The sequence below is a fragment of the Carlito syrichta genome, unplaced genomic scaffold (genome assembly GCF_000164805.1).
Source record: "Carlito syrichta isolate Samal-C Ts95f unplaced genomic scaffold, Tarsius_syrichta-2.0.1 Scaffold305309, whole genome shotgun sequence".
Lineage (NCBI taxonomy): Eukaryota > Metazoa > Chordata > Mammalia > Primates > Tarsiidae > Carlito > Carlito syrichta.
The window spans coordinates 139,602-160,599 of NW_007249405.1; the positions used below are offsets into that span (position 1 = coordinate 139,602).

Genomic DNA, 20,998 nt, shown 5'->3' on the forward strand with positions numbered 1-20,998 from the left:
TCGAGGCTGTGGTGGCCGGGAGCGGCCACTGCACTCCAGTCTGGGTGGCAGAATGAGACTCCAACTCAAAAAAAAAAAAAAAAAAAAAATACATTGTCTACAAGGTTTTATCTGTACAGGGATTATATAAGCAGAAAATTATCAGGGTGAGATTAGACCCATGGGGGGCAAGTAAACAAGGCAGCAGACCAAATTATATTCTTTCAAAAGGTCCCTACTTGCTGCTCCTAGGTAACAGCTAGACTCTAAACAGCATGGCTCTGAAGACTAAGTTGGTCTTTCAGAAGTTTTCGAGAATGACATTTGTGCTCTGAAATCTGTTTAAAATGGAAACTCTCAGTACTTTCCACAGGGCAACTGGGTGGCAATATAATCAACTACCTGCCCTAAGATCAGTGAAAAGCGTCTTTAATCGGACCATTCCAGGAAATGCAAAGCCTCCAGCTTCTAAAGATGACTCTTCAGAGAGAGCTGAGCTACAAAATGCTGGTAATTCTCCTTTATTGGGAGATAAAAGGATTATTTCTACTCAGGCTTTGGCGCTGAGCTGGAGTGAAAAGCAGTTAAATTCAGCTGTCACTGTGCATTAATAGCTTGGGTAGCCTGGAGGTAGCAGGTCCATTCAATTTGGGACTGGGAGAAGCACATTGACTTAGACCATTTTAGTTCCAGGGTACATCCCTAATGGGGGCCCATACTGGAAATTTAGTCTCCAAATGGCCAGTTCTGGTTTCTTACCTTCCCCAAGGCCACAGACCTCTTGAAGAGCTGCTGAGAACTCATTCTTCATGTGGGCCGAACACCTGAAGCTGGACCAGTTGCTAGTTTGGGATTTTAAATGGAGGCAGAATTTATTCCTGGGAGGTGGGATGGGGGTGGGGTTTCATCTGTGGACCTATCGTGAGTGCAGATGATTTGTTTAGAAATAAGGAAGTCCAACTGGCAATATTTTAAAATAAATAAGTTTTCTATGTTGAAAACTTTATGTACTTTAGGTTGATTAAAAATATACTTTTTAGCAGTTTCTATTAATTTCTAAAATTTTTAAAACCTGAAATGCAATTTGAACAGTAATGACCTCTTTAAATACAAATATAGACTGAATGCCCCCTGAATTTATCAATTTAATATTTTTAGTGCATTAGGTCTCATCTGCTTCGCCACGGGACTTCAGTCATTTTCTTCACAGGTTATTTTTGATCATCGCATTTTTCTGGTAGACCTAAGGCGGTGTCTCTCTGTTCCAGGACTGGTCCAGGACTGTGCCTCTGTGGTGATTCCATTCGGATCCTTCTTCCCTGTCACTGTGGCTGCCCTGAGCACTCCACCCCAGGGTATTCCAGCCAGACCTTTCCTTTGTCAGTGACTACCTCTGAGGGGCCTTAGGTACTAGCTGCTGAGTGGCCACAGTCACTTCTTGATCACCTCTGTGAGTTCCTTTCATTATTGCTTGTGCCCTGAGCAGCTACTTTGCTTCCTAACTCTCGGGACCTCAGTTCTGTCCCTGGGTTGTGGATTACTCAGTATCACTTCTCTGCTCTGGGATACCTGCTCTCAAAGTTCTTCTGCCAAGAAACAAGGAAATGGCCTTGTTCCTTGTGCTCTGCTATTTCAGAGGTCTATAGTAGAGTTGCTTGAGCTCCCAGGGGTTTCAGCTTCTTGAACTTCACACACAGCATTTTCCTCCCTAAGTGCTGACAAATAGCTAGAGTGGTTAGGTAGGAATGCTCTTCAGTGACCCAAAACTTACATTTCCCTTTGGCCATACAGTCTTCCCCTGGCTTGCACTCATTGTGCCTGACTGCCTCTTCTCCAGGATGCTTTGATGTTCTGGGATCTTATTGTTCCTGTCTTGTTATCTAAGGTGCTCCCTCTCTCCTCATTAGCTGAACATGCCTGCCTATGTCTGCACCTTCTAGTATGAAAGTATTTTGAGTTCGTTTCTCTGGAGGTTTTAGCCTAGAGTGAACTGGAAGTCACAGCTAAATAATGAGGGAGTATCACCTAACTCATCAGTCAGCTCCACAGCTCAGCAGAAGCAGGAACCCTGAAAGGCCAAAAATAATTATGCAGAGACAGGTGAACTATCTACAAAACCCATTCCTTTTACCCAGCCACACAGCTGGACTACAATTCCCAGGCTTTCAACAGGGTGTAGTCATGTGACTGAATTCTGCCTAAGGGAAGCTGAGGAGAAATCAATGTCTACCAGCCCCAAGCCTGACTCTGATACACCACTTGAGTAATCCTCCACTCCCCCTCTTTCCTCATCCCTGCCTTTTGGAGATGGATACTGTGGGATACCCCAGCAGTCCTCTGTTAAATGTGAACTTCTGAATGACTATGTGGAATAATGCCCTCCCCTTTGGCGTTTACTGTCCATTAGACTTTAAGTGAGCAAGAAACAAGCTTCTGTTTTGTTAAAATATGATGTTTTGGGGTTTACACAGCTGTTGGTGTTTCCCTAACTGAAGCAAAACTTGATATCTCATATGCAGGGCTGTCTGATAAAAACCTAAAGCGTGTGGCTTAGTTTAGTGGGCAAGCAGCAAGTGGCAAGGAAACCGAGGCTGGAAGCTGGGACACTGCAGACCCTCTCCGCAGAAGTGTCGCACATGTTGCCTGGGAAGGCAGACGGTGCCTACTGAGCCTGGCACCCTGAGGATTAGTTTGATAAACTGAATGTTAATAGGGTGTTACCAGTTGTGTTTAGCAAGGTATTGGAAAAAAGAAATGAGCTTAGACAAGTGTTGGCTGGCTTACGAGCAAAAAACAGAGGGAGTTATAGAAAGTCCCCAAATTTGGCATCTTATAGCATTGCAAATGCCAACTGCTTCTAGTCCCCAGCAGCACCAGCTGTGTACTTTGTGTGGCCCAGTGCAAAATGAAAATGCAGGCTGAGTATTAAGCCAAACATGGGCCCCTTCTCAGTGTGCAGGTCCCCCAAAAAGCTGGCCCTGGTGCCCAAATTAAACTGTAACATTGAGAGGTTTTAATCAGCAAAGACCCATTAAGATTTAACCTTGAGGCAAAGATCAGACTAAGTTTGTGGCCATACCCCCACTGGTTACAGCTTCAAGCTTGCTTCTGTTAAATTGAGAGACAGCGGTCAAGTGAGGAAGCAAAGAAAGAAATCAGACCTGAAAATTAAATGGAGACTTTTTGGATATTGTTGCTGGTATGTGAAACTGACTGGAAGCAAATGAATCAGAAGCCTCCTAAGTTTTTGAGGAATTATATATGTCAAATAAACCATGAGATTTATAACTTTGTCAGTACTTAGAACTACCAGACTTAAGAATTTTTACTAATCTTGTGAGTGGAAAAGTATATCTAATTGAGGTTTAAATGTGTATTTTCTTGATTATCAATGAGCTTGAGAATCTTATTTTGGCCATGCCTGTTTGGGTTTTGATTTTTTTAAAACCTATTTGTCTTTTAAAAATAATATTGTTAAAAATTGATTTTTTGGAATTCTTCATATATTCTGGATGCTCACCTTTTTCCAGGTATGTGTGTTGTAAATAGCTTCTTCTACATTGTAGATTGTCTTTTTTATTATTCACAGAGTCAAATTTATTCATCTTTTCTTTTATGGTTTAATGTATTTTATATCTTGTTTAAAACAGAAATTTTTTCTTACCCAATCACCTATGCTTTCTTTCAAAAGTTTTAAAACTCTTATTTTTCACATTCAAGCCTCTCATTCCCCTGAATTTGCTTTTGCCTGTCGATTGAGGTAGAGAGTCAATTTAATTTCTTTTTCTATGTCTTTTGACACCTATCAAGTTCTAATATATGTATAGGTCTGTTTGGGGGCTGTTTCCTCTTCTATTTGTCTATTGCACTGTGCCAATATTATACTTTCTTAATGACTCTGCCTTCACAATAAGTATCAATATTTGGCAGCAAACCGCCTCAACATTATTATACTTCAAGAAAGTCTTGGTTATTCCTGCTCTTGGATTTTCCATTTTTATTTTAAAATGGGCTCATCAAGTTCAATGTTTCAAATTAATTTTGACTGGAACTTTATTAATTTCAGGTCAGCTCGAGAAAGTCATCTATTTATGATAGTAAATCTTACTAACTATGAGCATGTTATAATCTTCATTTATTTGTATTTTTATATTTTTCTCACATATCTTTTGTTAAATGTAGTTAATTGTAGAGAGGTCATTGTATCCACAGTAGTTACTCACGAAGAAGCTGATACCAAGAGCAGTTAACTGGCTTCTCTTAAATTCATTAAGCTAGAAAGTGAATAGGACACTAGCCCAATTCTTAATCCATACCTTTTTTTCTCACCTCATTCTGTCTCATTAAATAGGAACATATTATTTGGATATAGCATGGATCCCATCACATCTGCCAAGCCATAATGACCAGACACAGTTATAACTAGAGGTGTTATACTCTGTCTCTTTCACGGATATTCCTCCCATTCTCTTGTTCCCATGCAGTAAATGTTTTACTTTGTTTGAGTAGACACCCCTGGGCTTCAAGAGCATGCTTGTTTATGAAAGATAACATACGAGATTGGAAACCTCATCTCTTCTACCTCTCGCCTTCCACATGCCTTTGTGGGAAAGTCTTTAGATCATTTATGAAACAGGTTTTTTTCCTTTTTCTTTCTGTCAGTCTTTGAGTAGGAGAAAATAGACACATTTGTCAGCAAGAAGACTGGTTCTTACACTAAGGATGGCTTGAATTTTTCAGCCAGTGTTTACAAAATGAGCTTCTGTTCACACTAATCATGGCTAATGTCCCCTTGTTGATGAGCAATAATCCTGGCATGCTAACACAGCTGGAGAGTCTATTTACCTGCCAACTCCAGAGCTGCTTGGCTGTAATGACAGATGGGAAATCAAGTGAGTTCCATTTATGAATAAGATATAGAGACTATGTGAGCTGTTGAGAATACCAGCTGCCCTCATTCCAGAAGGAGGCCACTGATGGCAATAAAAGGCATAGACAACTAAAAAAATAGGTATAAAGGAGACATAAAATTGTATTAAAGAATCAAAACTGTAGTTATTTTCCTTTGGGGGGGGGATAGTGGCAGACTGCATATCAGTGGAAAATAAATCTCTAAGTGGCTTCGTCCCATTTCAGAGACTGGAGACCAGAGGGACCCAAGCGTGCAAGGACGGGAAGATGTAATAGCAAGAGACATAGAAGACTCTGGAGAGAGACAGGAGCTCAATCATAGTGGGGTGAGGCCTGCTGAGAAAGGGTGGAAGGGTAACTGACAGAACACGGAAACCTTCTATCACCTACAACTCCAGTCACTTCTGTTCTATTCACTCCTCTGAGTGGTGAACCCAAGGAAAGTGGGTGGGCTTCATGGCATATTGGGCCAGGAGTAGATGGGACAGAAAAGCTATAGGAGATGAGACAGTGTGGGAGGAGAGCTCAGAGGGACAAGCAGGGAGGAGCACACCAGTCTCCTGGAATTGGTAGAGATGGGGTTTAAACCCATCTGACTTAAGTCTGAGAGTCCAGGCAAACCTCATCTACTTTAACAAAATTGATCCCTGAATCTACCAGTCATGAATCAGCTTTTAGATTTTAAATACATCAAAACAAAAACCTCAAGAGGTGAGACTGGCATAGCTCTCTGAAGGAGAGAGTGGCCTGGAGGGGAAGCCACGCTAAGGATACTGAACTTGGTGTTTAATTTTTAAACGTCTTTAAAAAGGAAATTGAGCTCTCTTTCAGTTATTCACCACCTCTCTTTCTATTATGTTCTTCTGCCTGATAGGTACCCTGATTTAAAGGAGAAAATATACACTTTCTCGTCAATTATATGTGCATTTGAATCCTGGTTGTGTCATGTGTTACCTGTGGAAATAAGCAAATTGCCTCACCTCTGAGCCTGTTCTCTATCTGTAAAAGACAGTTACTAATACCACATCCAAGGCCTGTGTAAAGATTAAAGAAGTTAGCATATAGAAAGGACCTAGTAGAGTGGCTGACAGTAGCTGCTTTGTCTGTCCCTCTGTCTTGTCTGTGTTAAGAGACTGAATTAAAAAATGGACAACAGCCAGCCATATATGAAAATAGAGCTCTGACCCTCCAGAAAAAAGACTTCAAGAAAATCTAGTTATTTTAACCTCTTGGAGCCCAGAGATGTTATGTGAATTTGCACAGCCCTTAGTGACACATCTAGAACAGGAAGTGGCCCTTCTTATTCCAGATGTTTGTGTTATAGTTTGTTGTCTTTGTGTGAGTGTGTGTGGGTGTGAGTATGTATTTGTGTGTGAACACAAGCATGTATGTGTGTGTGTGAGACTGGGTGTACAAAGATGTGTGTATTTGTGTATATTTTGTATATTAACCTGTGGTGTGTGTGTGTGTGAGTGTGTGAGTGTGTGTGACTGGGTGTACAAAGATGTGTATATTTTGATATATGTGAGTCAGTGTTTTGTGTGTGATTGAGTGAGTGTGTATGTGTGTGTGTATGGGAACACAAGGAATGAGAGAGGCACAGAACCTGAGTAGAACCAGTCTCCGTCTACAAAGCTATCACATTTTAGTAACCTGAAAACTAGAAGCCCCTTTTCCATCTTTCTGGCAATTTGGTTTGCTGTGTTTTCTCCAGGTTGACCTGCGTAAGATCCAGTAATGTTTGCTTGGGGAACAGATCAGGACTCTGAGTCTCAGAGCCTGTAACACAGAAGGTAGTTTGCACCTAGGTTTACTGAAAAGGAATTTGAGGAAGCATTGTAGGAGGTGGTCTCAGACTTGGTCCAGTTTGAAAGGGTTTGTCAGGCATCTGGGAAAGAAGGCCCACCAAGCCTTGATGGGTTTAGGGTTCAGGATCATTCTATGGACAGATGACAGTTTTCACTCATTTGTAAATTCAAGCCAAATAGAAAAGCCTAGCTTTGTGTTTGATGAATGTGCAATGTCTTTCTCAAACAGTCACTCTTTTCATCTCTGTGTCTTCCAGGATGCTTCTCTGTCAAGACTGAGGCTGGGGTGAACTTTAGATCCTGGCTCGAGTAGTTCTCCGCCAGTACATCTTGGCCAGGCCCAATGTCTCCCATCCTTCTCCCAGTTTTCAGGGAGGCCACATAGGGAAGACAGAGCCTGCCTGGGACAGCCTCTGGTGGGTCTGGTCTGCTGACTGAGTCCTGATATAATCCTGTAGGCTTGTGTATCTGGGAAGCCTTATCTCACATTTGCTAGAGGAAACTTCTACAGGAGCGAAATTAGCCAGGAATTGAGCAATGCAGATTGGAGCCTTACCTGAGAAGTTGGAAATCACCATCTCATGGGCTCTGCTTTTAATCCAAATAGTTCGGATCACGATGCCATACATGACACTGTGGAAAGGACCAAAGGGAAGATTAAGATGGCTGGACACAGTGAAAGGACCATTCCCCTCTCCAGAGTGTGAGGGGCAGTGGAAACGTTCTCTTAGCCTTATGTGCCCTCAGTGCTGCTGATTGTAGAACTGTAGCCTATAGAAGTTGAAGGCAACCATAATAATTAGTTGGATATAATTATTTCTTTCCTGTGAGAAGGCTAGGACCTGGTGAAGCTAAACAACTTCCTCAAGGTAACCCAGATGGTCAGAGGTAGAGCTGTGGTTAGAATCCAAACACAGGCTTTGAAGTCAAAGACCTACGTTTCTTCTATTACTTGCCTGTTGCATGATTCTGAATTTAGATAATCTGTAAGGTGACAGGTGTGATCCCTGCCTCTGCTGTTTATGTCTTGGTGTGATGCTCTCCTCTTGAGTGTGGGCAGAGATGGTGACTTGCTTCCAATCAGTGCAATGTGGCAAAGGCGATGGGATGTATGTGACTACATAGCGTGTGGGGCATTTCTTGTAGTGTCTCTCTCCATTGCTGGTTTAGAAGAAGCAAGCTTCCATGAATCCTATGGCTGCAAAAAATTAATCCTGCCAAAAACCCGAGAGAGCTTGGAAAAGATCTTTTCCCAGTCTAGTTTCTGATGACCCCACACACACCACACCCTGGATAAAACCTTGATGATCCCCGCGCCTGAGCAGAAGACTCAGTCAAGCTATGTTCAGACTCTAGACCCACAGAGAAACTTTGAGATATTGTACGTTGTTTTAAGTCACTGGGTTCATGATAATTTGTTACACAGCAATAGATAACTAATAGATTGAACTTCAGTTGAGACTCTGCAAAATGGAATTAATAATACAAACCTCATGAATTCTTTTGGATATCAGATGTTGCAGTGTTTAAAGTGCCAAGCACAGTGCTTGAAAATTAGTGGAGACTTAAACAGTGTATTTTTCCCCACTTTTTTTTTTGGCCTGTTTTTTAATAGGATATCACACTTATTCTTGCATGATATAATGTGTCAGACAGGAAAGCAAAGTGTTAATAGTTTAAAAGCATCAACAAATTTTATATCTGATGTTCTCTTTGGTAAATATAGAAATTTACACTCTAATATTATTTGACATTTTGAATATATAAGCACCTAAACTAAAAACTTTGGGACAAATCAGTGTTTAATTTTAAAACTGCACGACCTTCCCTCTTGAGAATCATTAATTTAAAAAAAAATCAGAGCTCCAGTTTGCAGTAGCTGACAAAGCACTAATTGCTTTTAATGATCTTTAGAATATAACTTAATTAATGACAGTGTTTCAAGTCTCTGCTTCTCATTGCCTTTCCCCATTCTTGCTCAACGAACCCCTCCAAGTGCTCCAGCTCAGGGCCTTTTTGGAGCATTTCCATTTTTTCTCATATAACTGTCCAGGGACTTTTTGAAATCTGCATGCCTGTAGTAAAGGAAAAATGAGAAATAGTTATTATCATAGCCTATTTTTCAACCTAAGTTGAATATTTGCTGTAATGGGAAAACTTCTTTCCCTGGTTGATGAAATATTATACAAGGTAAGATTACAACCACCATGGAACATGAATGGTAAATGGCAGTTGCAACACCAGTCCTTAATTGACCAGTAATTCAAATATTTATTGACTGTCACCCATATACACGAGGGAAAAGCAGAGAAAGGTTAAGACTTCGTTGGCTTAAGGATTTAGGCCTATGTCACTCCCCCCCCTTCTTTTTTTACCTTAAGACCACACAAATAAGTGGAAAGTCAGCACCAGCTTTTCTGTGGCTTCATAAACACCTAATAACCAGGGTGCCAGAATCACTTATTAGCCAAGCCAGGCTGTTTCTTAGAGTGTAGCAGTCATGCTTCAGAAAGACTTCCATGTGGTTGTCTCCTGTTTTTTTTTTCTTTCTTTCTTTTTATTTACCTGATTAGCAAGTTCTGTGGATTGTCCTTTCAAAATGGCTCCATCATCTGTTCCTTTCTCTCCATCTGGGCTCTTCAGTGTTAGTTCAGACCCTTACAATCTCTCTTATTTCGATGACTCCTTTTGTCATAGTAAAATACACACAAAATCTACTATTTTAATCATTTTTAAGTGTACAGTTCTGCAGCATTAAGTGCATGTATGTTCTTGTGTAATCATCACCAACAACCTGTTTGATCTTCCCCAACTGAAATCTTATCTCCATCAAACCAAAGCATAAATGTTTCATGAAGTCATGTGTCATCTCGTGCAGGAGGCTTTCCAGCCTCTGCATCACTTAAATTTTAGTATACGTGCTGTTGAAACCAGCATCCTTATCGCCTGCCTGATTATTGCCTTAGTCAATTAACAGCCTCCCAGTCTGTTACCATCTCTAATACCCATGCCGCCATTGGAGTTGTAACTGCAGGACAAAGAGCCAATCTCTGGTTTAACCCCCACAGCAGCTCCTCTTTCCCACAGGACACTATCCAGTCGCTTCAGTAGAGTATTCAAGCCACCCAGTCTTTCTCACCTTTATCAGCCCTTTCTCCATCTTGCTGTCTCTGGACATATCCTTCCCCGTGTCTGGCCAAACCAATCCTGACTCCACACTTCACAGGCAGTAGGCTTCAGGTGAATGTGAGTTCCAGGGCTTTCCATCTCTCTGTGCCTGCTTTGCCCTCTCCCTGGAATGCATTTTTGTCCTGTTTTTCATCCATTCTACACACACCACTTTGCTATGCAACCTTCCTGAGCTGCCCTGTTCCCCTTGGTAATCAGTTCCCCCTTGCTGGTAGAACACCCATAGCACTGGGTTTTGTCTATGGCAGTTTTATCTTCAGATCCAGTGGTCCTAGAATAGTCCATTCTTATAAACAGAGCTAAGGAAAAGCATCTTCATTGTCTTGGGTACAACTTCCTTGGTATCTTTGTTCTATCATCACTCTCTCAACAGGTGTAAGATTTTCTGAAAGCTTCTCAGAAATCTGATAATGGAAAGATGGCCCAGATTGAGAAAAGTATCATTTCGTAGTCACTGACTGGTTTATTTCCTGACTTTATGGAATTGATCCAAACACAGATGGTAGAGTGGATGGAGGTAGAATGGTGATGATAAAGGTGGGGAAGGCTAAGGAAGACTGTGATAGGTTTACACGCCCTGCTTAGAGGCAACTTGTGTGGCAGGAGAATATGGAACTCAGGATATCAGAGCAGGGCCTGCAAGCCTATTAAGTAGTCAGTGGACAGACCTGAGGTCCTGAGACTTTGTTCTGGACCATATGTGAAAAGTGACCAGGAAATGGGAACAACAGTTCACTCTCCCCACAAGACACAATGGAGAGCATTCATCTAAGACCTTATGTGCTCTTTTCATGACCCTCAGGGTTCAGCACAGCGTTGGAGACTTGAAGGGCACTCATCATTGTCTTGGAGTCATAAACTTTTAGAGCCAAATTGGGCCTAATGTTCTATCACTGCTAGCTGGATTTCCTGACCCTACCATTTGGGACCTGAGGGTGATGAGCAGTTGTGTTCTGGAGATCTCACCAGAGGCTGTGTGCCCTGTGCTCTCACCAAGCATGGGGAAGTGAGGTGAGGGCTGACCCCTCAGTTGACAATGACTCTTTTTTCTATTCTCCAAGCATCAGTCTTAAGGATACTTCCTTACCAAAAGTGTCTCTCCCCTTAACTAATTAGTTAATTGTATAATATTTGTTTAAGCACTGACTTTGTCCCAGGAATTGGGTGAACCATTGTCGATACTGTCGTAGGCAAAACTAACAAGGTGAACAAAACAGATGAGACTTATGAAGCTCACATATTATTGAGAGAGAGAGACTAAAAAATAAAAACACACATAACATATGATTACAAAGCAGTAAAGTACTGTGAAGATAGATACAGTGAAAGTGGTACAAGGGCATATGATTGTGACCCAGACTTGTTCTGGGGGTCAGAAAGCCTTCCTAGAGGAGGTGAAATCTCAGCCGCGAACTGAAGGGTAAAAAGGTTTTCTAAATGCTAATGGGTAATCATTCAGGCAAAGGGAACAGCATGTGCAAAGACTTTGAGGCAGAAGGGAGTATGGCGCATTGAAGAACTCGGAGAAAGCCAGTCTGGCTGAAGTTTGGAGAGCAAGGCAGCTTGTGTAGACTAATGAGGCAAAGGAAGAATGAGGCAGGAACCGGGTCATGTGGGCCAGGCTAGAGGTTTTGAACTCCATCCTGAAGCAGTGGAAGCACACTGAAGGGCTCTAAGCAGGAAAGTGAAAAGATTGATCAACTTTTTTTCCCCCAAAGATCAGACATTGGTTCGTATGTATCATTTGTTTGCATTTGTGTATAAAAAAGAAAAAATATACATATGTATATGTGGGTATATGAATTGAACAGCCCTGGAAGAGTGTACAAGAAATTTGTAACAGGGCTACATCTGAGGAGTAAGGGAAGGCAGGGAGTTGGGAGAAGATGTTTATTTTTCATTTGATAATCTTTTGCATGCTTAGTAAATATCCACACAAAATAACGACTCTGGCAGTGATGTGGAGCAGGAATTGAAAAGAGGTAGAGAATGGACAGGAAGCGATTTCACCAGACTGGGTGACAATTATGGGAGTGTATATTGACTCCATTGTCCTTGAATTTTATTTCATGTCTTTGTGAAATGACTATAATAGAGTAGCCTGGTGCTGGGGAGGAGAGAATAAGTACCAGAAGCAACCAGGCCATTTGGCTCAGGAACCCTAAAATGGGAATAAGAGTCACGTGCTCCACCCTTTCATCCCAGGATTCATGTAAGGGGGAAGTGGTCAGTGTGAGGTCCTGCTGTGTGACTATCCATTTGGAAAGTGTTTTACATCCTTGTCCCCTTAGCTCCATTGGTTGACATGGTGCTGGGTGACATACGGTAAATGATATAGTATTAATTGTGTTTTTTATTCCATACAAGTTCTTACTTTGTAATTTCATATAAGAACTATAGGAAGAAGAGTTTATTGTTCTCACTTTAAGAATGACAAGGCTGAGCTCCCACAATTAGGCTGTGCCGCAGACAAGATTCAAATCGAGGCCTACTGGCCACCACAACTCTGGTGTGATGTTGTCAGTTATAATAGTAGTGATTTGCTCACCATGATGGTGAACCAAGGATTATGCTAAACTCTTTGTGGAGATTATCTCATTTAATCTCTCTAACTTTATATGGCCGGTGTTAGTATTTTTACCATTTTCTAAGTGGAAAGACTGTGGCTTTGAGAGATTCAGCAACTTGCTTGGGTTTACTCGGTGAGGGGAGGCAGAGCCTGAGCCCTGTGACTTCACAGGCTTATTCACCAGCATGTGACGCTATTTCTACCAAGGAAGGTACAAGGTTCCTTTGTGAAATGTGTCCAGGCTAAATATACTATCTATAGCTCGAGTTCCTTTCTCTTGGAGGTCTTGCTTATGCCTACTTAGATCAGGTTCGTGTTCTCCTGCGGATCCCACAGCATTCTTCTGCTTCACCAGATCATAACACTTGTCACACTGTGTAGTAACCTCTCCCCTAACTGGTTGTCTTTTCTGGTGTACGGGAAGATTTTTAAAGACACGCATATATTGCCATTGCTATATCCCCCTTACCTGGCCCAGAAACAATGAATAACTAGAAAGAGTCATAGAGGGTCATAGGCTTACAAGCATATCTGTGTGTAGTTGGGCTCAGAAAGGTATGAAGGCAGAGCCATCTTTGAGGGGAATTGTAGGAACAACTTGATACTTAAGGATCCAAGACAAACTTAGAGTCTTGATATATATAGTCCATTAGTACCATGGGCTCCTAGGACACAGACAGGCAAGGGGATGCCCCTGGTAACTCACTTGGTACCACTGAATTAACTGAAATTTCATAAAAGTATCAGAACAAAAGGTCACTCTAAAGCCTTCAGGAGATCAGATGAATTCACTAATGTCTGGGACCAGTAAATATGGACAGTGGGTATCAGTCAGAATGCTTTTGGTAGCAAGTTATAAAAAACAAACAAACTCCCAACTCAAATTGGCTGAAGCAATTAGAGTATTATTTACCTCCCATAATTACAACTTAAAAGATAGGGCTGGGCCAAGGCTGAATTTAAATATCTTGGTTCCTTTCATACCTCCCTCTTTTCTTCTCCATGTATCTTAAGTCAGGTTGAAACAGTTCCAGGTATCAGTCTGGACATAGGAAAGCCCAGAAGAAGAAGTCATCCTTTCTTATACTTCTTTCTTCAGAATAGGAAAAGCTTTTTCCACAAGCTCTTCAGAAGACACTCCTCTATATCTTATTGGTCATATTGGATCATGTGGTCATTCCTAAACTATTTACCTGTTGAGGGGAGGAGTTGCCATGAGTGGCTGAGAGTAGAAGTAGGATGGATGTTGGAAATACAACCACACACATCTATCATAGCTTAGCAATTTAGGGAGAAAGCCTTTTTCAAAAGACAGACCTCTTTCCACCTCTTGATTAACAATGGATAGGATGCTACTTCCTTTCCTGAAGTGACTGGTTGACTTCATCCTTGTCATCCTCTTTGGACCTCATGCCCATGGACAAAACTGACCAGGTGCCCAGGCCCTTCTACCAAGGCCGTGCACTCCATCCTCGGGGCTGTCCCAACCTAGCATGGGGTTTTCTTACAGTGTGATCCCTATTTCCCAAGCCAAATAAATGGATTTTTCTCTCACATATCACAAATCAGTGCTCCATGACTAATGTGATTTTTTCTACTTATTATTATTTTTGCAATTGTTGGCCATGAATCTTTTCTGCCTCTACCTTTATTTTACAAAGATCGAAATAATAGGAGAATGGGAAATCAATTACTGAGCAAGAAAATTAGCACAGCTAAAGTAAAGCAATTACACCAGGGGTAATAACCTCCCAGCAACAATTAGACAGTTATGTCAAGTGAATTTTGAAACAACAGGAGTTGTTTTGACCCAGAAAAACAATGTATTGCTTTTGCTGTCAGTCATTATGGTTTCAAGTTCTGGGATCCTGATTTAGTTGCTGATGGAACAGTTACATCTTTATTTATGCAGAGCTCTCATGAGAGTCTGCCACAGATGACACAACTCCTTCTTCTCGCTCTTTCCTTCCTTCCCTGCTTTTCTTCTTCTCTCTTTGTTTCATTTGCCCTTTTTTCTTTCCTCTCACATATGGAGGAGGTACTGCATGCCAAAAATCGATCTAGGTACTATTATAGCCAGAAATTTCTGTATTAGGTGTGTGTGTGTGTGTGTGTGTGTGTGTGTGCATGGGGCGGGGGGAGAGAGAAAGAGAGAGAGAGAGAGACATGACACATCTGTTGTGTGATTGGTGCAGTTTATCAGTCAGGCCTGCATTGTTAATTCAATCCAACATTTACCAAGTGTCTATCATGTGCTGGCTTTGCACTTGTGAGCCCTACTCATGAGATACAGTCACACAAACTGGCAACTACACTACCATGGAGTATTAATGATGATATAGACAATGTGAGGTTGGACGTTGGGGAGTGAGGCCCTGTGAGGTGCCACTTGGCCCAGGGTTGGCAAGGACAGCTCCACTGTGCAGCTGATATTGGAAATGAGACATGAAGGATGCGAACCAGTTTGCCAGAAGCAAGGCAGGGGGAGTTTGGAAGTGTTCAGGCATGAGTAATGATGCACACAGGAGCATGGGGTGAGAGGAGCATGGGTATTCTGGAAGCAACAGATAATTTGTTACACAACTGGAGCTGCGAGCGCAAGCAAGGGGTTGGCAGCAGCTCACCCTGGGGTAGCCGGGGAGTCTTTGAAAAAGACAAGTGGTCCTGTACTAGCAGATATTAAACGCATATAAAGCCACAATGAGTAAAACAATGTGGCATTTGAGCAGAAAAGCCACTAATTTAGTTATTTGTGCTTTTTCTTTTCTAAATTATGTCAACCCCTGTTAACTGAAAATAAAATAAAACCACATTCAACATGGAGAGGAAAATGACACATGAGGGAAAATTTGCAACATATAAAAAAAGGAAAAGTTGAATAAAGAATATCTCTAAAGATAGAGACTAGAGCAAATAAAACCATTTAAACAAGAAAAATTGGAAAGAATATAAGTATTGAAAAAGCACAAATGGCAATAAACATATAAAATATATTTTACCTCATTTGTAAGGAAAGAAATGCAAAATAAAACAACAAGGTTATGATTTTTTTTGCCTATCGATTTAGTAACGATATCTACACAGATGTAGCATGGGTGAAGAACAGCAGTGAGGCCTGGTGAACAAAGCCAGTGAATGCCTTCTTTGAGCTGTTTCCTTTAAGCTTGAAATTAAGAGTTTAACCTCAGTCACGGAACTGATCCCAGGGGGCCAGAATATAAGAAAGAAAGAAAGATAGAAAAGAGTTGTCCCTTTGCGGTCAGTTCACTCCTCTCGCCATCAGCCCCTAGCATTCAGAAGTCTGATTTTAGTTCCTATAGTTTTGCCTCTTCAAGAATGTCTCGTGAATGAAGTTATATAGTGTGTAGACTTTTGTGTCTGGGCTCTTTCACTTAATGTACATTTTTGAGATCATGCTATTGCATCTACTGGTATAGTTGAGTCTTCATATTTGCGGGTTTCCTATACGCAGATTCAGTCAGCCACAGAAGGAGAATATTTAGAAAAAATAAAAAACACAATAATAAAAATACAAATTTTAAAGTAAGTAACAACTTTGTGCATGGTATTTATTTTAAGTAATCTGGAGATGCTTTAAAGTATGCCAGAGGTTATATGCAAATATTATTCCTTCTTATGCTAGGGACTTCAGCGGCTGCAGATTTGGGTGTGTGTGGGGGGAGGGGAAGGTGTTAGAACCAGTTCCTTGTAGAAGACAGCTGTAGCTCATTCCTTTTTGTTACTGAGTAGTATTCCAGTTGTGTGGATATATCCAGTTGTCCACTCACCAGTTTACAGACATTTGGGTTGTTTACAAATTGTTGTCAGTTGTGAATAAAACTTCTGAAAATAATAAAAAAAAGGAAGAGTTGAACCTTAGTTCTGAGAGAGATGAAATTGTAGCAACTGTACTAGTTGGAAAACAAGTTCCTTACTAAATTCCACCTGGGCCTGGCCCTGTCTCATGAAGGAAGCTGTTAGTTACTGAAGGAGGTGGAGGACGCCATGTTCCCCAGAGAAAAGTTCTTTCCTTCTCAGAAGGTGCCACGCTCCTTGTTCATGGAAGAGAGAAGGTGACGGATGAGCAGCTTCTTGTCAGGTAGGTAATGTTTCAGAGAAACTCAGGAAGGAGGGAGATCATAGCCGAATTTTCGAGGCTCTGCCCTGGTTGGAAGCAAGAAGTCAGGAGCAGGCCTTCTGTAGGCTTTTGCTTGATGAGAGCAGAGTGAAATAATTTCCTTGAATCAGCAAAAACACTGTATTTTGCCTTTTCAAGGACATTTAAAAAATGCACAAGTTACCCTGTAGAAAAGTTTGAGATGAAATCCTCATGGAAAAAGCAGCCTGAATTAATGGGGGAGATTTCAGACCAGCACATCCTGAGCAGTGGTCCACATGCCTCCACATCCGCTCTGCTGAGCTGGGGCTTTGACTGGAGCTGATGTCTAGCGCTGATGAGAAATCAATCAGGAGTGAAGCCAGGATAGATGCTGCCACTGAAATCGATGCCGCAGTTGCCTGTGAGGGCACAGGTTGCTTCCTTCCAAATGCTTTTTGACTGCTGCTGCTAGCCTCTCTCCTTCGCTGCCGTGTGCCCCTTGCAACGTTGTTATGACTTTTCTTTGACTGGTTGTTTAAATAACCTTCTTCTCTCCTTCAAGCTTCCTCCCAAGCTCAACTTAATGGAAAGGAGAGCAATGTGTTGAAATAAGATGTAGGTGTTAATTTGCCCATTCAGCAGAGATGACTGGACAACATCCAGACTCAGAAAGGTTGCTGGTCTGGCTATTGGGGTCACTCTGTTCCTGTCCAGCTCAATCTCTAATGGGGAGCAGGTACTTCAGCTTGTTTTAGCTTTAAATGCACTCTTGTGAAAAATTCAGGAGTTGGACTAGGTGAGCAATTACATTTCTCCCAGCTCTAGTATTTTATGAAACTGAAGAAGAGCCATGAACAAAAAAAGGTGACCCCTATAATGTCAGGAAACCCAAAAACACTCAACCAGTTTAATAATTAAAGAAATACATATTAAAACAGATATACTCTTTTTTTAACCCCTCAGATTGGCAACTATTTAATATAGAAATGGTACTACCTTCCATTGAATTAGGGGAAGAAAAAAACAAGAGTCCTTGTATGGTGTCAGTGAGAGTATGCCTTTTCAAAAGGGCAGTTTGGGACCATGAATCAAATGTCTTAAAATGAGCATCATATTTGATCTAGCAATCCCCATAGAATGAATTATGAGGAAATAATCAGACATTTGTGTACAATTTTAAGTACGAGGATTTTTATCACAGCGCTGTTTACATTATCGAACACCAAAGGCTGATCTTCCTTCAGCTATGATTTGTTATATGACACACCATGGCAGGCTTTGGGGAGGTACTCAAAATATGTGGGATCAGTGTGGCCAAAGAACACGCTTAGCAAGCCAGGTCTTTCTCTGCAGTCCTCCACCCCATTCACACATGCAGAGCTTTTGTTTCAAAGTGTGAGCCAGCTACATGGCCAAGTGAGAGCCTGCCACATGGCCAAGTGAGACCCTATCCTGACCAGGTTGTTGTGCTCATTCTGACCTAAGATCTTCATGAAATCTACTTCCTCCCTGCCTCTCCCATTTCCTACCTGAATCCTTTCCTCCTTCAGTGGTGGATTCCAAGAAGTGTTCCCTGCCATTACCTGACCCTACTGCATACACAGTCTAGTATATTATTACACACTGAGTTTTTTGTTCCGTTTGTTTCAAGTGTTATTTTTATTTAAAGAGATTCCTGAAACTGGTATTTTGCCTTATATTCGAAAGGCTGCATGATATAGGAAAAATAATAGGGTATGAAATGAGACAAACCTGGATTTCAATCCTTCATGATGTCGGATAAGTTACTTAACTTCTCTGAGCTTGAGTCAGAGCTTGATAAAATAGGTACATCAGTAGTTATTTCACAGGGTTGTACTGTGGTGAATGGGATAAATGTGAACTACTTAACACAATGCATGCCCCACTGTACATGCTCAGTAAATGCTAGTTCTCTCCGCCTTACTCTACTTTGGAGAAGTTGGACTTAGCCTATGGTAACTCTAGATAAAATCCTGTGGCCTGGCCAATTCCTCTAAGGGCACTAGGGACAATGAGTAGCCTGTGGGGAGAGAGCAGCAACTGGTAATGCAGGAAAGCCCTGTGTGGATCTGGCCTTCCGGTCTCTTACCTGATGATGGTCAGAGGGATGAAGTATACTAGGAAGGCCACGATGGTCATGTATGGGGTCCAGTAGGAGTCGTCAGGCCACAGGGCCCAACACTGCACTTCGCCGTTGGAGAGTGTCCTTTTCCCAAATATGACCAGGGTGGGAATGGAGAACAAGAAAGACAGGCTCCAAGCAATCATGATGAGGACCTTGGCTTGCTTTTCTGTTCAAAGAAAAGAGAGTGATGCCTGGGTATGTGGAAACACCTCTTGGAAGAACAATGGGGTACAGTATAGCAAAGGATCATAGTACAAGAGCCACCCTGGACCTCTCAGAGTCCCCAGAGTCTTGGTTTCATCATGTGTAAACAAGGATGGTAGTACCTGCAGAGAGGGCTCATGTGTAGGTTCTAGAGAAAGCTTGAACAGAAGCTAGCAAACTGCCTGGCATACGTTGATGATCCCGCATTTCTACTTCCCTTCCCCTTCCCTGATTTCCCTCACCTGACTTGAGGTATTGAGGCATCCATTTCTATAGTGTTAGGGGACCCAGTTTGAACCCTATGCATTTGATAAGTTACTTTGAAAATGCTGAATTGTATCTATGTGTATCAACATGTGGGTAGTCTCTCTGGTTACAAGACAGGGCTATAGCCTTTAGTCCATCTGGCATCCTTTCATTTTATCCAGCACCGCGAAGCCCTAGGACAGTCTTTGAGAGCTCTTTGCCAAATGAGAGGTCTTTGAAGGGATATGGGTGGAATTTGAAGGCAGAGAAAGAACACTGAACTTGGGTCTAGAGAGTAGATCTCATTCGAACACAGCCCCGAAGCCTGGGAGCTATGACTCTACACACTGGATTTGGGCTCTTTAAATTGCAATAATCTGACCTTGGCTAAACTACTCAATCTCAGCCTCAGCTCCTCCTGCTCTTTAAAATGGTGTGAAAAATACTTGCTCTGGCCACCTCACAGGTCATGATGGGACTGGAGAGAGACAATTAATATTTATGAAAGTATTGCTAAAATGTACAAGTTGTAATGATGTGATGCCTCTGTCTAGCTGTTGTTGAAGTACTTCGTCTTTTAAAATAAATTTTATTTTAGAGTTGAGGGGTACAAGTGAGAATTTACTATATAAGTAAGTTGCATGCAGATAAAGTTTGTGCTTCTCACTGGTGCTGTCTCCCCATGAGAGTGGACCAGTTATCGAGTGTGTTGCCACCGTGCCCCCCCCCCGTAGCAGTATTCAGTGTCTACCAATCCCACCTCTCTGATCTTGTAACCAGTGATCAGGGCCTACTTATAAGTGAGAACATTTGGTATTCAGTTCTTTGTTTCTGAAAGCACTTCATCTTAACCCTTCACCTAGCCCTGCTATCTGTGCTGATTGTTCTTGGGGCCTCCTTCTTCCAGAAAGAGGATGCTTCCCTGACTCCCTGTATTTCAAATTGGAAAGCAGGTGTGTGCCTTTGGGTGGGGATGAAATGTAGAGTCAGGTGGTATCTATTGCAGAATGGCTATAGTCAAGGAACCATAAGAAGTGAGAAAAACTCTAGGAAAAACTAGGAATTCCATTAAAATCATAAATATTTGGGAGAAAAATATCTAGGGTTCTAGATGTACAAACTGGATAGAGAATTAGACGTATTTAGAAAAGAGTTGTTAGTGTCCCACTCACCAAGCAGAATCTTAGGGTAGAATTATGATCACAGTTTGATTAGGTCTTTTCCTTTCTTTTTTACCTGCATCCAACAATCCAGTGGTGGGGAGTGGTTCTCCTGCTTCAGTTTGGAAACTCAGGCAAGCTCCTTTATGCCTGTGATAACTCACAGGTGATTTAAAAGTCCTACATTACTTTTAGTGGTAAACATTGTATAAATTCAGTAATGAACGTAACAATCCAGAATTAAAATTCTAGATAGCAATAAAAATTCCCAAGGTGATTTCAAGTTAAATCTTTTGTGACCCAGTGGGCCTACTTCAAGTAAAAATCTGGGGTCCAGAGAGGGGACCAACCCTCCTGCTCTCTACTCCTGTCTGGTGTTTCTGGTCTTCCCCAGGTTGCTAGCCACTTTGGGGCTTCTCTGGAGCTGGGGTCCAGGAATCAAGGAGGAGAAAGAATACAGGAGACTTCTTACTTGACTGGTACTGTCACACAGAGAGCTTCTTGCTTTCTGTGCCTAGCTGGTCTAAAGCTGATTGTTGATCTCCTTGGGAATTTTTCTGGGTTCTCTGAAAACTCGCCTGTGGGGTCTGTCTAATCGCTGCTTACTTGACTTGGGCAATGTCCTACCATTCTTCCCTAATCACCTCAGCCTATTTCTTCTGAGGCCTCTCACTCTCTGGCAGAAAT

General features: G+C 41.8%; 1 protein-coding gene across 2 annotated transcripts in view; it reads right to left on the reverse strand.

Moving 5' to 3' along the window:
- The window catches only part of NPSR1 (neuropeptide S receptor 1), a 219,162-nt gene that overhangs the window by 9,069 nt on the left and 189,095 nt on the right, over positions 1 to 20,998 (reverse strand). For both annotated transcript variants that reach the window (XM_008061523.1, XM_008061524.1), the window contains 2 exons: positions 18,666 to 18,867; positions 7,255 to 7,331 (listed from right to left, as the gene is read on the reverse strand). In XM_008061523.1, the coding sequence (XP_008059714.1) occupies positions 7,255 to 7,331; positions 18,666 to 18,867 (279 nt within the window). The remainder of the gene's footprint in view (positions 1 to 7,254; positions 7,332 to 18,665; positions 18,868 to 20,998) is intronic.